General features: G+C 32.4%; 4 protein-coding genes across 8 annotated transcripts in view; 1 reads left to right on the top strand and 3 right to left on the bottom strand.

Annotated features, from left to right (window-relative positions):
* Nucleotides 1–1786: 1786 nt before the first annotated feature.
* On the bottom strand, nt 1787–5929 carry LOC105452630. The gene is made up of 11 exons (XM_011693911.1): nt 5891–5929; nt 5358–5820; nt 4980–5250; nt 4528–4691; nt 3833–3989; nt 3584–3760; nt 3382–3480; nt 3070–3265; nt 2494–2819; nt 2197–2388; nt 1787–2083 (listed from the first exon to the last, which is right to left on the bottom strand). Exons 2-11 carry the CDS (start codon nt 5424–5426, stop codon nt 1941–1943), a joined length of 1794 nt encoding a protein of 597 aa, XP_011692213.1. The 5' UTR covers nt 5427–5820; nt 5891–5929; the 3' UTR covers nt 1787–1940.
* Nucleotides 5930–7206: 1277 nt separating this feature from the next.
* LOC105452628 (monocarboxylate transporter 9-like) lies at nt 7207–12646 on the bottom strand. 5 transcript variants are annotated; one of them, XM_011693906.1, is made up of 8 exons: nt 11363–12646; nt 10637–10810; nt 9945–10215; nt 9299–9546; nt 8890–9148; nt 8573–8800; nt 7659–7853; nt 7207–7497 (listed from the first exon to the last, which is right to left on the bottom strand). In XM_011693906.1, exons 2-8 carry the CDS (start codon nt 10721–10723, stop codon nt 7328–7330), a joined length of 1458 nt encoding a protein of 485 aa, XP_011692208.1. In that variant the 5' UTR covers nt 10724–10810; nt 11363–12646; the 3' UTR covers nt 7207–7327. The 5 variants fall into 5 exon arrangements, with proteins under 5 accessions (XP_011692208.1, XP_011692209.1, XP_011692210.1 ...); XM_011693907.1 differs by having other exon boundaries at nt 11499–12646; XM_011693908.1 differs by having other exon boundaries at nt 11571–12646.
* Nucleotides 12647–12759: 113 nt separating this feature from the next.
* LOC105452629 (monocarboxylate transporter 1-like) lies at nt 12760–16744 on the bottom strand. Its single transcript, XM_011693910.1, has 10 exons — nt 16528–16744; nt 15538–15877; nt 14987–15113; nt 14739–14882; nt 14517–14644; nt 14324–14458; nt 13878–14154; nt 13451–13606; nt 13050–13241; nt 12760–12949 (listed from the first exon to the last, which is right to left on the bottom strand). The coding sequence occupies exons 2-10, from the start codon at nt 15625–15627 to the stop codon at nt 12780–12782; spliced, it is 1419 nt and encodes a 472-aa protein (XP_011692212.1). The 5' UTR covers nt 15628–15877; nt 16528–16744; the 3' UTR covers nt 12760–12779.
* Nucleotides 16745–18145: 1401 nt separating this feature from the next.
* The window catches only part of LOC105452891, a 3792-nt gene continuing 2816 nt past the window's right edge, over nt 18146–19121 (top strand). The window contains exons 1-2 of the mRNA XM_011694444.1: nt 18146–18265; nt 18869–19107. Coding sequence (XP_011692746.1) covers nt 18166–18265; nt 18869–19107 — 339 coding nt within the window. The 5' untranslated portion in view covers nt 18146–18165. The remainder of the gene's footprint in view (nt 18266–18868; nt 19108–19121) is intronic.

The following is a 19121-nucleotide window of genomic DNA, read 5'->3' as shown; positions in this document are numbered from 1 at the left end:
AAGCTAATTTTAATTTATCTGAGAGAATTACGCAGTAATTTTTTGCAGTTCAGTCACGTTTAAATCACTTAAATTGAAATTAGTTATTTTGATATTTATATGTTTGTATTTGTATATGTGTTTTATATATAAAACATACACACATATATATTGCATTCTTTTTTACATTAAATTTTTAAATATGTTCTAAAGAAATTTCTTAGTTTGAAAAGATTTGCATTATACTTTTTTTAAGTTATATAAGATTGACATCCAGATTTAGCAAAAATTTTTTTGCTGTAAAAAATATGTTTTTTAACGGAAAGACGATTAATGGTTTTTTTTACAATATACGCGATTGATCAATCAGGTCAGACCGCGCTACATGAACTGGATTTTAAGCGAACACGTTGTCCGTTTCCTGGAGCACTTTCGTCAATTCTGTAAGCCAAATCTGAACTAGTTTAGAGTCAATCTTTTCACAACCTATCGTGCATGTTAACGTTTTCTAGGGTAAAAGCTTTCCTCGTTTTCAGTCATATTTTATTTTACGTTAAAAGAATTCTGGTGCGACATAAAATAAACAATGAGGAATAATGAATAATAGAAAACAGATGGGCAAATAATAAATGATGAATAATGGATAACTTATTATTTCGCACATATAAGTTTTATATTTCTCCAACAAATTAAGAAAATATTTATAGCTCTTGCGAATCGTGTCACACATATTTCTATGCGACGCAATACAACATTTTTTATAATTTAATATATTAAATCATACTCACATGGTGTGATAAATTATTTAAAGCGTTACATGTTATTATCTCGGTTTTAGAAAACTGCGGGCGTGGTTGCTTTGAAATCCCGTCGCGTTTAAGTATATGTTACTTGAGCTCGCCTCTTATGTATTTGCCAACCACGTTCGATCGTCACTTTCGCCGATTTCGTAGCGGAAAGCTGGACGTCCGCCAAGAAGTGTCACAGACTATTTGAGTATTGCTGCATCTAAATATACATTCGTACGTGATACGCTTATATGCATATTGCATAAATCAGTTTTTTCCAATTGTACGGTGAAACGAGACTTTGTGTTGAATTCCGCGCTCGTTCTTTCACTCACATCAGGCAAAGATGAAAAAGTAATTTAACAAATTTACACATATATATTTACAGATATATATATTTTATATTGTAAATTACTTATAATATAATATAATATAATAATTAAATTATTATATTAAAAATATATTTAACAAAAAAAATGTTCAACGTATCTCTAAGTTTTTCTAGGTCTACATTTAGGTCTTCCTCAATAGAAAAGAAACGAAATTACTTCCGTGCTTCGAGCCATTGCACAGGAAAATTAAGTGATATCGTGCGTATATTATAACCATTCGATGTCACGAAAAAAGGTGTTATACTTAATGAGCAAGAACTCGATGCGAGAAAAGATGAAACTAACAGCGTCGAATAAATTAACTTACTTGATGCAACAATATCTACAATTCATTGACCTTCGAACTTCCTTTTCAGGTCTCCTCAGGAGGATCACACGTTGCCTGTCGCAGCGAAACGTGAGAACACCCGCCGGAAGATAGTGGGAAAAGATGTACTATTGTCTACAAGGTGTACCGCCGTTGTTTGTTCTTAAAGGCTCCAGTCGTGTCTGGGGAGGACTAACGCTTTAATTAGATCCATTTCCATGGTAAATGGTATCAAACAAGGACACGACCTTAATTGCGACCGTGTTGGTCTGATGCGCCGCTTACAAGGAAATGTGGAAGAATTTTTAATTCCCTTTCATGATGCTCGTAAAATTGTCGCATATAATCATTCTCGTGTACGTACGAAGTATATTTAGACTGCATATTATTTTACCACCTTCGGAACTTTTGCGTACCGTTGAATTATTTGGAAAATGATTTATTTACAGAAACACAATTATTTTCAGCGTGGTATTAAGATGTTCCGGGTGATTTTTGTCGGGCGGATTTTCGTCGTACTAGCAACTCCGTTGTCCACATAAACAGCGTAATAGCGGTCACAAAGTTGAGCAAGATAATGCAGATCGTGTAATTTCCAGTATTATCTCGTATTATACCTGTAGAAAAGTCGACTCTTTATTATTTAGATTTTCTCAATTGACAAATTATATCAGAAGAACAGCGGCTGTATTTAATTGTTTTATATATAATATTATTGTTGTGCACGTACCGAGAATAGGACCAGCGCTCATAAGAATCATTCCGTTGGTCAGCATCTGAATCCCCGAGGCGTTGGGTAACTTTTGAATGGAAACGTAGCTGGGTACGACTAAGGCCATGTACACCGACCTAATTCCTTTCGCCGCTCCCAAACCGATTGCGACGGCCAGTATTGAAGCAAAGTTATGTGCAAATATCAGCGCTACGGCAAAAAATAGTTAGAGATCATCCTATCGCTATTAAAATTCTTGCTTTTCTTATAATTTCGTTCAAAGTCGGATAATGATGGATAATCGATATACGTTACAGGTTCTGCTAATTATCAGAAGAAACAGGCTGGACATGTACATCATCCTGGCTGACAGACGTAGCCACTCCCCCAGGTAAGGCGCCGCGCCTCTGCTAACGAGATCGACTATCGCGATGATGCTCATGATGTTGGCAATTTCTGCCGTTGTTAAGCCCATGTCAGCTAGAATAAACGGCGTCAACATGGAAAAGTTCACTTCCGCGAAAATCGCGATTGACATCCCCAACATGATATTCACGTAGATTGGGTCGCGTAGAAGATCGAAATCGTAGAGATCAGCCACTCGTCGCAGAAGGCGGCATACGGTCGAATTATTTTTGTTACTGCAAGATTGTTACATCACTTAATTGTTCATCGAAAAACGATGTTTTATATGTTTTGTTAATCTAACTGCTATTATATTATATCTGTATTATATTTTATATTTGTTACATTTTATTAATTTCTTATTATATAATTATAATCATATCGTGCATCTCTATGATGCAGATGATAATTTTATATACAAAATATTATTATATTTTATTTTATTTATCACTTACTACTACACCGTAAATATACTCTCATACTGACCAGTCGTCGTCATTTTCTTTGATTGTATTATCGATCTCTTTTTCCAATAGCGAATTCTTTTCCACAACGTTCTGATTTATTTCGCCATTATTTTTGCTTACACCGTTATCAATAAATGTCAGTTTTTTCGTTATTGAAATAGGCTCGTCAAAAATTTGTACACTACTACCGAGATGGATACTATCCACGCTTTTTGCTGAAAAAAAACATGTACGTTATTACCGTAGAATTTAACTAACAAATCTAAATTTTGACATCTGTCGCATTTGTACAAATTAGCTTTAATTGACATAATCCTTTTGGCATAATTACACGAATTCCACCATGGATATTTTGAACCCCTTCGACTGCCGTGTAAATTCATCTTTGAGGCTCCATTAATCTCGGTGTCGTAATTTGAGTCGTACAATACTGAAACGATATGAAATTTTATTCTTAACGTCGCTTTTGTTTAATTAATTTTAACTAATTTATTTATTATCAATTAATAAGATATTATTAAGTCAGCTCATACTCGTTCCGTCTGTAGAAATCTGTCGCGTTAAAGGCATATCGAATCCATAAATGCTCTTAACTTCGACATCGTGGTCGATGCTGGATATTGTCGTTTTCCGCTTCCTTTGATAATTGTTTAACGTCAGTATCGAAGACTGTAGATTTGTTTCGTCTTCCTCGCAATGATTCGGTGTATCTGGAAGCAATTACAAATTGCCGGCAAAGAGTAGGTATATCATGGACATACGTATTTTTGATTAGCAAATACCTTGTTTGTCATTAACGTTAGTTAAAACTTTAGGACTTTCTTTTGTGATTGTTTCTAAGCAGATAGGCACGTTTTTCATATGCCATTTAATCGGTTGCAACAACATTGCGCCTATCATCGAATGAAAACTGTAAGCGCCAAGTATCAAGACGGTCCCCTGTTTAATATTATATCTTTTGTATTACATACGTTTGTTCAATAAGATTTGTAATAATCTCTTTAGCAGCATTTCGCTAATAGTTTTAACTCTCGATAAGTCAATTGGGAATTATAAAAATATACATTTTTCACTTAACGTTTTATCGATGTTACAGATTGACAGTGCATAGAGAGAAGATCGCGTTAGTTAAATGTTTAGCTATGGGTCATATAACAAGCAATAGAAAATAAACAAACGTGCATCGTGCGACCTACATTGATAAGCTGTTGTACTTTACGATCGACAACATTCGTCGTAAATAAAGCCATATCGGACGAAATACCTTTTATCGAGATATTTAAATATGTATAAATACACAGGCAATATTTCTCTATTTGGCAGAGTTAACTGTGCACATTCCAATATCTTTACTTGATATAATCATCTTGTATTATACGTCGGGAATTAAAAAACTTTAAACTTTTCGAATAATTAGATTCTTTGATTGCTAAATTTTTTCTTCTTTTTTTTTATCAAAACGTGACTTTCACGATACCTGAACGCCGTAAAATGAAAGTAGGAAGGATGCTACTTGAGGCATAATAATTGGACCCAATCCCGTGATAGTTATTGCCATGCCTACTGCTCGTCCTCGTTTTGTGGTAAAATAAGAATTGGTCGCCAGAGAAAATCCAGACATTGACATACTCATGCCAATAGCTATGTAGACAAACTTGATAATTAATTTACAACGCAGATATATGCTTTTATTTAAAAAACTCACAAAGCTTGATGTCCAATGGAACAAATCATATTTAATAATGATCATTTTATGTTTAACTTATTTACATAATAATAAATATCTGTTTATAATTATAGTTAAAATAATTGTTCAAAATACTTTGGGGAAAAATATGTTAAACATATAATATTCTCTGCTAATAAATAATTGTTTACGTATGCAAAACATTATTAATATTATCCGACGAATGATTCTGTTTTACTCACAGGCTAGCACTCCGTAACAAATTATAAGAAGAGTAAAGGTATTGGCGAATGCCGTCAGTGTTACGCCGACTGCATATATAATACTTCCGGTCATCGCCACTTTTCTATAACCATAGATCTTCAACAGGGGCCCGTTGATTAAGCCGAGTATCATACCGAATGCCAAATTTACATTGATTATAACTGACGTATCCGTTGCAGATAGATTAAGCGCGGCGAAAGCATCTTTAAATATCAATCCGAATCCTTGTATAATCGGGATAGTAGATATCTATACAATTTTCGTACGGATTAATCTCGATCTTCGCACGCGGCAAAAATTTTAGTAATTTGACATATTTTTTAATCGTATTTTCGATAAGATGTATGATAACTTACTGCATTTAATGCTGAAGCTACGACAATCATCCATCCCCATCCCCCATTTGGCGGCACTTTCGTCGACATTTTATAGGTCAGTATAAAATCAAATTATGTAATAAAATGAAATATAATATTAATTTATGTTTAAAAAATAAATAATACGTGCAACACTAAAAATTCACTTCATCAAATAAATATCTGCGTGAAGTTTTGCTCTCATGTTTATTCACGTCCGCAGCTGTTGGATTATTGTGTTTTACTTAACAATTGCTTGCGAACAGCACACACTTTATTCAATAAAATGTTAAGCCTGCATCATCTCTTAGATTAATCATTCCATAATAGTATTGATTTTATGTAATAATTGTGACTTGCAGTTTTCCGATGATGTCAGCTGGCCGTCAATATCTTATCTTCATCGATTGATACCGCGATTATTTAAATACGTTGACAATTCCTGCATTCGTGAACGTCTTATCTGCAATTTTAAATCACAATTAATCGTATTTTACTTCTGATATAAATAAACTTTACGAAATTCTACTTACTATTATGTAATATCATTATTTTTATAAATTTTTAATTAAATTTTTGATATGTATTTTTATACATACATAATAATTATGAAAAAAAATTTATTCTATCTTTTCTCCTCTTTTTGTCTCTTTCTCTATCATATATTATAAAATATTACACAACATATACAAATAACTTTTACACAATTTATCTCTTTTTCTGTGAATTGATCGCCACAGATTTAATTGGTCTAATAAACTGATAATTATAATACACATAGGCAAATAACACAAAGTTTAGCATGTTACTCTAGTCCGATCATAGTATTGCGTTCTCGCAGAATGATAAAAGCTACACTGCCGTTGGACACTTTTGCGAAAGATAAGAAAGCGTCTAAGCTGACGATTAATCTAATCTGATCACTTCGGACGTTCAATATGGATATGATCAGAGCACGATGAGAGATGTTGTTGGACTAAAATTGAACAGAAAGCTTTGCAGAAATGTCATTGCCATAAGATGTAAACAATATTATAATACATACATGTATATACACATACATATATACATATACGTATATGAAATTTTATTATAGTATATTACATCTTTTTTATTATTGTAACTAAATTACAACAATAAATTACACAGAAAATTTCTCTCATTTTTACTGCATTTAAATACACACATAAAAATATACAACAAATGCAAATTTTTAACTTTAAATATACTTAGGTACAGTGATTAAGTTCTTATCGGATTGTTATAACAGCATTGTAAGACTCGTGCAAAGAGGAAGCGGGGAGAGGAAGGAAAATAACAGGAATCGATGTTATGAGATTATGTGATGATTTATATATCGGTGTGTGAATGTATGCGCGTGTGTGCGTATATATGTTTTAACGTTTATATCTCTTGCACAAATAAATTGTTACGTATATCAACTTGTGCGTTCTGATAAGCAGTTATTAATGTGTGTATTTGAAAATCGTGCAAGTTCTTATTTAGATTAGAACAATCTTAGTCTATTAAAGATAATCAAGTTTAACAATATGTTGCAATATATTGCAATATATTGTATACGCTTGCGCAATATAATAAAACGCTTGTACATGTCGCAATAAAAGTGTTCAGTATTTTAATAAAATTATTACTATTTTTTATAGAATTATTTGTAATATATTAATGAGTTTAATGTGAAAACTTAAATTAAGTACATTTATTGATAATTTTACAAAATTATTAATGATTGTGCAAAAAGTATTTTAAATTTTCTATATATTTATCAACATATGTATATCAATTAATAATGATATGCAATATTATCACAAAGAAATTTTATAGAATTATTATATTAAATTCTTATAAAAGTAGGTATATATATATCTATATATTATAAATGTATAACATATCAAAATACATCAATGCTTGTGCACTTATGAATTGGAAATGTTAAATCGTTCCTAAATTAATTATATTTTTTCGCGAGAATTTTCTTGCTTCTCTGACAAATTTTGTTGATTCTTATTTCTACCAAGAGTCCACAGTCCACTTATTAACCACAGGAATACACAGGACAGACTGAGACAGGATGTGAAATAAAGCGCACCCACGTAACTATCTGTTGAATCGTGGACCAAACCTAAAAGAAATATTTCCATTAAAATAGATAAGATGATAAAACAATAATGATAAAGTAAATAAGATAAAAAATAATAATATTGCCCCGTTAAACATTACAATTGAATTTAACATTAAAACGAAATAGGCTCCTTTCATTATACATTTAGAATTTCCCTTTACCGATAATTGGTCCCACGCTGATAGACATGATGCCGTTACAAACCATCAGAATACCGGATGCAGCCGGCAGCCTCTCCAATGGCACGTAATCGGGAATGATTAGAGCTTGGAATACAGCTTTGGTTCCCTTTGCCAGTCCGACGATCACGGCTACTCCGATCACGATGGCGTAGATATTACCCCACGTTGACAGAACTGTTAAGAAGCTAACATGAGAATTTATTTTGTACATACAGAAGTTTACATAAAACATCGGGAATGCGTAGATCAATAAGACACACGTGAATGAATCCACCCTATTAAAAAGAATTGACAGAAAACGATATGATCGTTTTAAATCGTAGTTATGAACAGTAAAAAATTATCATGAATAACCAATTCATTACGATAATGTTTTAATAATTTATTCATAAATTTCATCAAAAAGGTTTTAATAATAAGTTACTATAAAAATTCTATCGATATTTCAATGATATATATTTAAAAACGTTTTTATCAAATAATGATAGAAAACGATAGGAAACGATAACATTTCTTTCGGAATATAAAAAATAGAACGATAGATTACGATAGAATATGATAAAATTTTTGACAGATTCCATCGGTTTCAATTGTTTTCTATCAATATTTTTTAACAAAGCAGATAGATATATCATAACAATTAAATAATCAAATGAATATATCTTGCTAAAGTACATTGTAATATTTAGATATGTGTCAGAATATAAATAATTAATATAACATTACTGTGGTTTGTTAAACATTACAATCAATGATTTCATTACGATCAATGATTTGCCGATGGTATCGATTGCCGATATACGATATGCACTTAGCCAGCTAATCAACCCACCCCAAAGATCACCTCGTGAAGAGATTCCTCGTGTTCGTATACTTTATGTGGCGGTACGTACTAGTCCTTCCGACGGTCGATCCCAGCAGGGATAGCACATAAAGATTTCTGCAGGTCCAGCCAGTTTTTTGCGCCAACAACGGTACGCAAAGACGTCCTGAGATATCCGCGGCAGCTTGAACCGACATCACGGTAGCTATCGATGTTCTGTCGAGGCTCGCCAATTCGGCCAGGACGAAAGGTATCATTGCGTTGAAATTTGTCTCGGCCACGAACGAGACACCCACACCTGTTATTGAGACACATGTTACATACATCTCTCAAGATTTTAATTCTATTTTCAGGCAAAACCTGGAAATTTAGTTGTTCGTAATTTACCTAGTATTAACGCTATATAACGATTATCACGAAGAAGATTAAGATCCATGTTCGCAATAATCTTTCTAAGGAACGAAGTTTGTCTACTGTCTTCTGTTTTGCTATTCTCTGGACGATGGTACAGTTGTCTTTCCTCTTCGGCGTTTCCTTCATTTAACAACTGGCGTTGAACCGCGTTATTTTCTACATTCGGTTCAATATCAACAAGTGAATTTTCCATTTTCGATATATCGGTAGTTTTGTCTATCGGAACGCTCGGCTAAAAATGGAAGAAGAAAGAGATCCTTCCAAAATATGTTTTACATTTCGCATATTGTTGATGTGACAATGGGGTGACTGAAATATAAGATGAAAAATGGAGAAGATCGATATAAAATTGCTCCTTTTTTTTCACGTACCTTTAACTCACCTCTTTCTGCTCTTCAAACGATCTTAATAGCGATGCACCAACGAGGGAATGCATGGCGATTCCAGCAAGGATCAAGAGAGTGCCGGTCGTGGCGAAATTTTCGAGAAGTACAACTATCAAAAGGGGCATCAAGATTGGACCCAAACCGGTTAACGTAACTGAAAATCCCATGGCTACATTGCGTTTCTCGCGAAAATACGTGTTTATAGCTAACGATGTCGCTGGATAAATAATTCCTTGGCCGATACCTGTTAAACATTTTGTAATACTTTTATTTTCTTAAGATAATAATAATATAGATAATATATAAAAATTTAGATTTTTTAATTGTATAATAATCTTGGAAATTCACAAAAATACAATTACATTATTACTTGTTCCGCAGTAATTGAAATGATTGAAAATTGTAACGTTGAGCGCCACTGAGTGCCGAACAAAAAGTACATTGCAGCAACCAATGCTTTAAAGATTCCTTCACTTCGTGTGCGTGTACAACCATTGCTTCACTCTTTGTATGAGTCTACATTTCTCTTATTGTTAGAGTTCAGTGGTGCTCAGTACAAACGATTAAGCGGCTTGTCATATATTAGCGGCTCTTATTCAGGCCTTAGTATTCTATAGAATTATTGACTACTGAATTATTTACCAATGATAACGCAGTAAGTGATAATAAGAGTCGGAAGAGACACGGCGAAGGCAGCTGCGCAGATTCCAAGGACAACTGTCAGACCGCCGAAATATGCAACCTGACGAAAGGCGAATCTCTTCATCATCGGACCGCTTATTAGACCGAGGCTGCAACCTATTGTCCCATTAAGATGAAGAATTAGACTCGTTTGAGTCGCGGTGAGGCCGAGACTTTCGAAACGTTCCGCGAAGATAAGGCCAAAACATTGCTGTACCGGAAGCACGGCTAGCTGATAAAGGAAATTGCAATTATTCTCTTGAAAATAATGTTCGAACGTCGCAATATTCACATATTTTTAGAATATTGTTTATCAAAAGAATTTTCCGGATAAAAAAGTTACAATTTTTTAAGAAAATAAAAAGTAAGAATTTTACAAGAATTGTAATAAAATATTTAAATATAATTTTTATTTACACAGGACTTTTATCGCAGAAAATAGAACATTATCAAATTTATTGACATAAATACTACAAAAATAACTAATATATATCTTTAAAAAATGTTTTCATAAATTTTCAGTTCGATTTCTTTGTTAGAACAAGCTTCAAATTATTGAAAAAGAATTTTGAATAGAATTAAAATTGGAGATTAAAACTCACTATAACAATAAAATGGCTTCAATTAATCGCTTCATAATAAAAGAGACTCACATTAATAACAGTCACGCCGACGACAATCATCCATGCCCAGCCCCGATCTGTCACACCACGTGCCATTCTATCAATCGTATCAGTCATCGTTCTGCAAATATTTCATGAGATACACATGCCTAGAGAGTCCTTTTCAGTTGTATCCCGTATTCGTACCATCGGCAGACTGTAAACCTAATCGTCCAGAGAACGTACACAATTACAAATTTAGATTGGACAAGTGATAAGATACGCGCTACGGATAAGGCCCCTCTTATTTCAATTCAGCTCATTTCATGCATTATGTATTTACATATACTTTATACATGAATGTCATGTTTTTTTTAGAAGCAGCTGCAGGTTTTATAATACATTTACGTAGTTGCACATTTTATTGTAACCCCTATTAATATATCTTTTTCAATTAACTAGAAATAATAATATTTAATAACAAGAATAAGCTTGCAATTACACTAATTACAGTTATAGCGAAAAATAGAGTAACAACTTCGATAAGTTATTTAAATTATAAACTTTGCAATTTTTGCGAAAGTTTTTTATAACTTCTAACAGTTTTTGCAAGGTGACTCATTTGTAAAACTTTACTGATAAAACTTAACTTCTTGTATAATTCCTGATAGTTTTTGCAAGCTCACTCTATTTATAGAACTTTCTTATATCTTCTAGTAGGTTTCGCAAGAATATTTTACGTTTAAGTTGACAACAAAATTGACATTATTTGTTTACTTTTAAAGATCCACGATTCAAGATTGAAAACAAAGTGCAGGCGAAAATAAACTGCCGGCTTGATCGATCAGTTACTTGAAAACAGTATACGAAATAGTTATCTGAAATAACATGTTCAGCTTGTTGTTCTGTTTACTCCTCATTTAGCTTCTTTATCTGTACTAATGACTCAGTTGCTCTCTTCCTTCTTCTCGCGCGAATTGCTTACTTCGCAATCAAGCGAAGCTGTTTAACCGAGTCGTCAAGCCTTCGCGTTGGCAAGCAGTTATCGGAATACATAATTTAATTTTAAGTATGGTCGGAAAATTTTTCAACGTCGCAGCATAATATCACGACACGTTAACACTCACGCGCGTGGCAATTTTAAAAATTCATTTAAATATCAAACGGGATTTTTTAAGATGCTCCGATATGGACGTTCGGTACACATGAAGCCGAGGAAGTGCTCTGACACGAGCTGCGGACGATGCGAGACTGGCCGAAGAGGAGGAAGCGCGACGAAAACCGGCTCCGCTACTCTGTGCTCTTGTGAGATCGAGCGCAATCGTATAGAGTTCATACAGAGTTGTTTTTCGCTCGCGAGCGTCACTGCACGCGGCGCGTGCAGTGCAGAGTTCGGGATATTTAATTTGCAGTCACTTTTATGCGCTCAATGCAAATTAATTAACGCGGCTCTCATTATCTCGCGCATATAAGTGCAACGACACAAGTGATGACCTGTGCTATATCACATTTATGTTATATCAGTCGCGAATGTCGCAATTCTATCGCGCCTTAGCGGAGCACTTTATAATGTGATTTGAAATAAAAAAATGCAGTTTTCTTTTTTAGAAGAGAGCATAAACAGACATGTAAAAATAAATATTTATTATATATAAAGTATTTATATCAAATCTATTTAATTTGATAATCTTTCTTCGGACAACTTCTTTCAAGAAAACGATGATCAGATTTTTTATTTGTGTACATAATGATAACGGATTTGACAAGGAAATTTCACGAATAAACAGAAGAGAAATGAGTTTGTTGCACCTGTAAAAATACGTAGCATTGCATCTATGTAGATAAGATATCAGTGCATCGGAAAGATTATGAAGTCATTGAGAAAACGTACTTTGATCCAATTTAATCCACGGGGATTATTTTTTGCACAGGAAAATAATCATGTTATGACAGAGATTTTTACGCACAACTAATCGTCATTTTCCAACTTATAGTTTATTAATTATAAAAAATCATTATTAAAGAAATAATTAACAGAAGAATTAATAATTAAAAAAAATTATTTTAAAAAACAATGATTTATTTTATATTTAAGTGGTTTTCACGCCAATTAAATCGTAAAAATTTTATATAATTGATAAAAATATAGTAAATTATTTTATGAGAAACTGTTATTAAATTAAAAATATTACTGCTACGTGCTAGTTTCTGCTACGTGCTGTTGTAATTTCTTAACAATGGCAAGTTGTCTACAAAAGATACCATATAAAAATTCAATGCTCCATATGAAAAATGTGACCAATATCATGGCGGTCATCACGTGAATACACAGCTTGTAGCTACCGCTAACATCTCTAATGTATCCTTTTTTTAACAAAAAATAAATACAAAAGATTAATTATATACATTATTATTTTAATATAAATAAAATTATCATCTCGTATATTATTGTAAAAAAACGTACCGATTACAGGACTCATAGTGATTACGCATAATCCCTTAAACACCATAAATATTCCAAATGCACTCGGTAATTTCTTCAAAGTGCAACATTCGGATATGCAGAGATTTAAGTTTACCAATGTAGCGCCACGTAAAAATCCAACTATTACAAACATAGCAATCAATGGTGTTCTTTCCGATTGTTCCGCTAATACTGTGTAAAGAAAAAAAGAATATTAAATTTCTGTACTTATTCATAGCTTTCTGCAAATTTATATTCTAGCTGTATTAATTTCTCTATCTATCTATCTATGTTTGGTTTAATTTAAAAAATGCTATAATAATATAAAATAAAATAAATAAATGCGTATTGCAGAAAATTAAGCTTAATAATAGCGCTTTTAAACTGAAGGGGAGAATTACTGGAGCGCATCATTCCAACGAGGAGGCAGAAGATCCAAAAGATTATGCGCTTTTTCCAGCCGAATTTGTCGAATAGCGTCGGCAGCAGCAGTCTAGCGAGGATATCGGTAAACGCAGTCAGGGACAGACAAAAGGCCACCTCCGCTTTCGTCATTCCTGCCGATCGTCAAGTTCCTACGAGCAGTTTATGTAACTCACGAGCAGTGCCGTAGCGAGGATGTTTGCCGAGATCGGTGTCTTTCGATCCAGGTCCCTATAATATTGCTCTAAACAGATTTGGATGCGACGCAAATCATTTGCAATATTTCCATGTTTAGAACACACGGGAGCCCTTTCAACGAAGTAATAGACATCCTTTGCTACGGTACTGATTATATGTTTTAAATTATACAAATACTTAAACTTAAATTATATCAAACTCTCTCACCGATGCTCGAGAGAAAGAAAGGAGTCATTAGTTTGAAGTTTGACTCGGACACGTAAAAGAAACTGCAACCTAAAGTGACGTTTAAGTACGTGTAATTTTTTAAAAGATCCAAGTCAAAAGTCGTTTTTATCTTGTTCAGGAATGATTTCTTCTGGGGTGAGGTTAATTCATTGTCTACGTTTTGATCCTTGGTCCACGTTGATCCATTTGACATTCTTCGTTCTCCAGGATTAGGTTTCATTAATAAAGCATCGCTCTCTTGTTCTTCAGTCTTGATCTAAGAAGAAATATGTATATTTTATTAGATATTTTACTTTTTTTCAACAATTTTATTGTACGTAAATATGTATATTCTTTGGTTAATTCAATATAAAAATAATAGAAAAATTCGAGATATACGTAAAAATTTTGAACAATATGACAATTCAATATTTTAAAATAATTACTTCGACTAGCGGTGGCAACGGTCGTTCTTTAAGTGGACGTAACAAACATGATCCCACTACAGAATGCAATGCCCATCCCCCAGCGATAAGTGTTGTGCCGCGAAATCCGTATATGTCCAGCAGAAAGTGTACTAACTGTACAAATAAATAGCTGATTAGAAAAAATTTTTCTTTTTGCAAATATATTGCTTACCAATGGTACGAGCATCATTGCCAACGCGGTTCCCGCCATGGAAAAGCCGACTGCTTGGCCACGCTTTTTGTCGAAGAACGTATTCAGTGCGACGAAGGAGCAAGCCGTGGCAAGGCCAGTACCCAGACCTGTCGTAAATTCCAGTTATAAAATAAAATACTAATTATAAAAATTTGTATTTTTAGACGGCAAAATTATATCATTTGTAGATTTTATATGTACCTCCTAATACACTATAAGTACAAATAATATACATCATACTATTGGCTTGCGATGTAATTATTAAACCACAGCAGCTCAGTAAAGATCCAAAAAATGCGACTTGTCGGTAAGAATATCTTTTTAATAATGGACCGACTAAAAAACCTGTAAATTTATAGTTTTTTTGAAGAATAAATAATCTGCTCTTTTAAAATAACATAATTACAAATTTCTTTTGTATTTTTGTATATTGCGGAAATCACGTTTACCTGAAAAATTGACAATGGCATCTAAGGTGCCCATTATAATTGATGTCCCTGTGGAATCGATATTGAGATCCTCCAACAGATCTTTGAATAGCAGCCCGAATGATGGATCCAAAGATCTCAAAGAGAGCTACAATTTGCATTATTATTAGTGGGACAACAGATAAAATTTTCTTAATGTATATTGTATATAATAATTGTTAGAATTGAAAATGGATCATAATGATTTTCCCCGACATTCTAGTGTGTTAAAATGTCTCACATTTCTCAGCATTATTAAGAGTACGTACATACTCTGAAGGACATTTAGTAACAAACAGTGTAATAAAAGTAAAGAATTCTTGTGTAAAAATAATAGTTCTTGTAAACCTTGGAGAAAGTCCTTCAAAGTAAATTCTCTGCATCGCTTTTCATTATATATAACACTGTCGTTTTTCTAACAATAGATTTTTATGTATTCTTTTTCTTTACAGCATATTTTATTTAGGCGTTGAACGTAAATTAATAATTCAAGCTTTATATAATAGTAATATAATAACTCTCTGTTAACATACCGTAATTAGACTGCTTCCAAGACAAACGAACCAACCCCAGCCACCATCGGGAGCTCTTTCTTTAGTCTCATTTTTCTTGTTTTCTGCCATTATCCACGAGAACAGCTATGTGGTTTACTATAAATTATTACTGCTAAAACGTGCCGAGAGTTAGGTTGCCAACGGTTCTTCTTTGAATCATCGTCACGTGAGCGCTCTCTAATCAATACCAATATCACACTCGCTAAACGCCAATCAAATACGCTTACCACTACAGCGTGACTTTCTGCTTCTGACTAAACGGCAAATAGTATTGCTGTCTATTATATTTATTCCTCTCTGCTTGTTTCCACTCCTACTCCTGTGGAAAAATACATCGGTCAAGCGGGGGATTTAGTACGAATGATCGTTGCGCGCGCAGACCACCGAATCGTATATATATATATATATACTCCTAAAAATCTACATAGCAATAAACAATATTATATATAATATGCACGTTACGCAACGGCAAGGACAAATTATTTCGGCATTCGGCAATGGAAGGAGTCACATGACATGCAAAGCGTAGTCTGCAGTCAGGAATTTGGCAAATCTTGCTGAACGAAGAAAATATTGTGTCATATATATTGTGTTGTTTTATAACGGAATAGTGTACACGCGATTCGTCTAGTAAATTTTCTTTAAGTTCGATAAGATATTTTTAATTGCAAGTAACACGCACACTGTCATTTGTGCTCTTTCATTTTCTAATATTTTCTAGCGTAAAAAATAACACGTATATATGTGGAAAATTATTGTAATAATGTATATCATATGCGATAACTTAAAATAAATTTTATTAAATAAATAATACAACGTGCTATACGTTATTCGCATTATTTTACATTTTCACATTTTACATTTTACATTTTCACTATATATTATAATGTTGCAATTTTCCAATGTTTTTATAGAAATTAAATTATTACTCGTACATAGCATGTAAATAACAAGTACAATCAAACTTACCGTTAATCGTAAAATATTTGATTTTACTGTAAATTCCTTTGCACGATTTCTTGTCCCGATTCGTACGTCATTACTCACTCTTTACTTACTCAGCAGCACAGTTGTTTTTACGGCTCGCCTGAATAAGTAATTGGAGGCGGCTGATATAATTAGCGAATAATTGTTAGCGGCAGTGTCCAGAGTAATCACACGTTCGCAGCACTGACCGATCTTCGTTGGTTGGACGTTTTATCTGTGTCCACATTGCATATATATATAGATAGTATGAGGCGATAGGGATACATTGGGCTTGTATATAAAACGTCACTCACCTTTTATCAATAAAACTGCTTTTCAACTTTAATCATTGTAACAAAATTTTCACAATATTACTCGACGGAATAGGTATACAATACGATAATTGTTATGATAATTTTTACATTATAAACTTGTTTGATAATAAAACTAATAATGAATTAATATCTTTAACATCATTGGCCCTCTGCTATAATATGCCGCAATCTATACTATAAATAGGATAGATAAGTACGTTCACGATTACGTTATAACATTCGATAATATAGAACAAATTGCACCTTATGTTATGCAACTGTGAGATGTACGACGTAAACTGGGTGAACGTTGCTCAGGTGCAATTTACTTACAGAGATAGTTATTCTGTACATTAATGGTATTGCTTTCTTATTTTTAAATAAAACTGTCTTATATATAATCAAATTAAATATTATTTTATATTATTTTAAACTAAAAAAAAGGAAAATATAATTAATACTTTTATAAACTAGAAATAGTTTATAAAAGAAATAAAATCTAGAAATTGTATTGCAGTGTATTACATCACAATAAAATTTATTAAAAATACGCATTATATCCTCATATTATTTTATTCTTCTTAATATTTAAACAATTTAAACGAGGCCGCGGTCATAAGTAAATGTTCGACATTAATTCGGCGCGCAGTTTAAATGCTAACTAATTCATTAAAAAATTCATATATATAATTATTATTAGGCACAAGATCCAGCCAGATAGCGCGTAAATTAAATTTATTTATAATATTTTTCTTAATATTATTATTTAAATAATTATTCTAAGAATTTATTTAAACAGTTTTTCAATTTTTTTATTTTGTCAAGACTTTTCAATACAATTTTTATAATCTTTTTTTAAAATTATTACAAGAGAAGTATCCTTAATTATACTCTATTACTTATATACTGATGATATATTTTTTAAGAAATGGAAAGATCCAAGGATTTTATAATTTTATTTTATAATTACAAAACTTTTAATTTTTTGTTAATTTGTGTTTCATTTAAAGATTGTGTGTGTGCTATATTTAGAGTAAATTTATATTGTAATATTTATTAAGATATTTGCATTTATCGTCGGCTAATTAGATATAAAGAATGACATCCCCTACTATTGAATCCAATGATAGTTGACTGAACTGGAGCATTTGTGTGAGCATCAGAGAGTGCAAATGAGACATTCTGTTTGCGTTTGCATCTTCTCTCTCCGTGCAATTCCGTAATTACGGATTTTACAGTGCTAATATTTCACTCCGGCTTAAGAATAGGTGTTTAAAATGATGACACTTGGCATGTAGATAAGAGGAACCTCGAAATCGTTTCTGGCATGTCCCGCTTAGTCGGAAACTGTCTACCTTCGATTATCGTGGAAGTGTATCGGAATACGTTGACGTTTGCTTTAAATTTATCTGTCATTATTCCGCTAGGTAAATACTTATATCTTATTTTCAAACTTAGCTCAATTGTCAATGAAAATAGCAAAAATATAGTTTGATTTTATTAATCTAGTAAGTGTTGCGTATAAAAGATCTGCTGTCATAAACTAATTATATGTAAATGATATTGACAAGTACATTAATACAAATAAATTCTGTAAATATATTTCTGTTAAAAAAATTATTATTTAATAATATTTCACATAATGAATAAACAACGATTATTGTTTCATGTTATAAATTTTTACTTTCGTATTTATTTATATGATTAAAAGAAGATATATTGAATCCAATAAAATAAATGAATATTTTAAAAATAATTTGTACACATTTTCTTAAATATATATTTCTGTCAAATATTATAGCAGTATTAAATATAAAACATCATTTTCTTATTATTGCAAGATTTCTTGTGTTAAATAATAATCAATGTCAAACATTTAATTAGTATTGTCGCATTGATGATATTGAGATACACCATTTGTTAAATACTTTTCTATTTTGTGTAAAATACTCTCTTATTCTGTGAAAATCGTGACGCTCTTTAAAGTGCTCAAATAAATCAGGACGATTACCGCAATATGACGGTGACAGAAGTCAACGGCACGACGATAAATACGTCCACCATCAACAACGCTGCCGAAAATAAAGAGAAGAGTGCAATCGCAAAGGTGGAAGAATCGATAAACGAAGAGGATGAAATTACTTTAGAAGATTTGGCGCCAGACGGTGGCTGGGGATGGATGATTGCACTGGCAATGATATTAATTCTCGTTAGTATAATAATAATAATACATAGCTATAATAGTGTTTTAGCTATTAAACAGATATATGTATCACTCTTTAT

This window comes from Wasmannia auropunctata, unplaced genomic scaffold, assembly GCF_000956235.1.
Source record: "Wasmannia auropunctata unplaced genomic scaffold, wasmannia.A_1.0 LD336026.1, whole genome shotgun sequence".
NCBI classification, from domain to species: Eukaryota; Metazoa; Arthropoda; class Insecta; order Hymenoptera; family Formicidae; genus Wasmannia; species Wasmannia auropunctata.
This window is presented reverse-complemented; position numbering and strand designations above follow the sequence as displayed.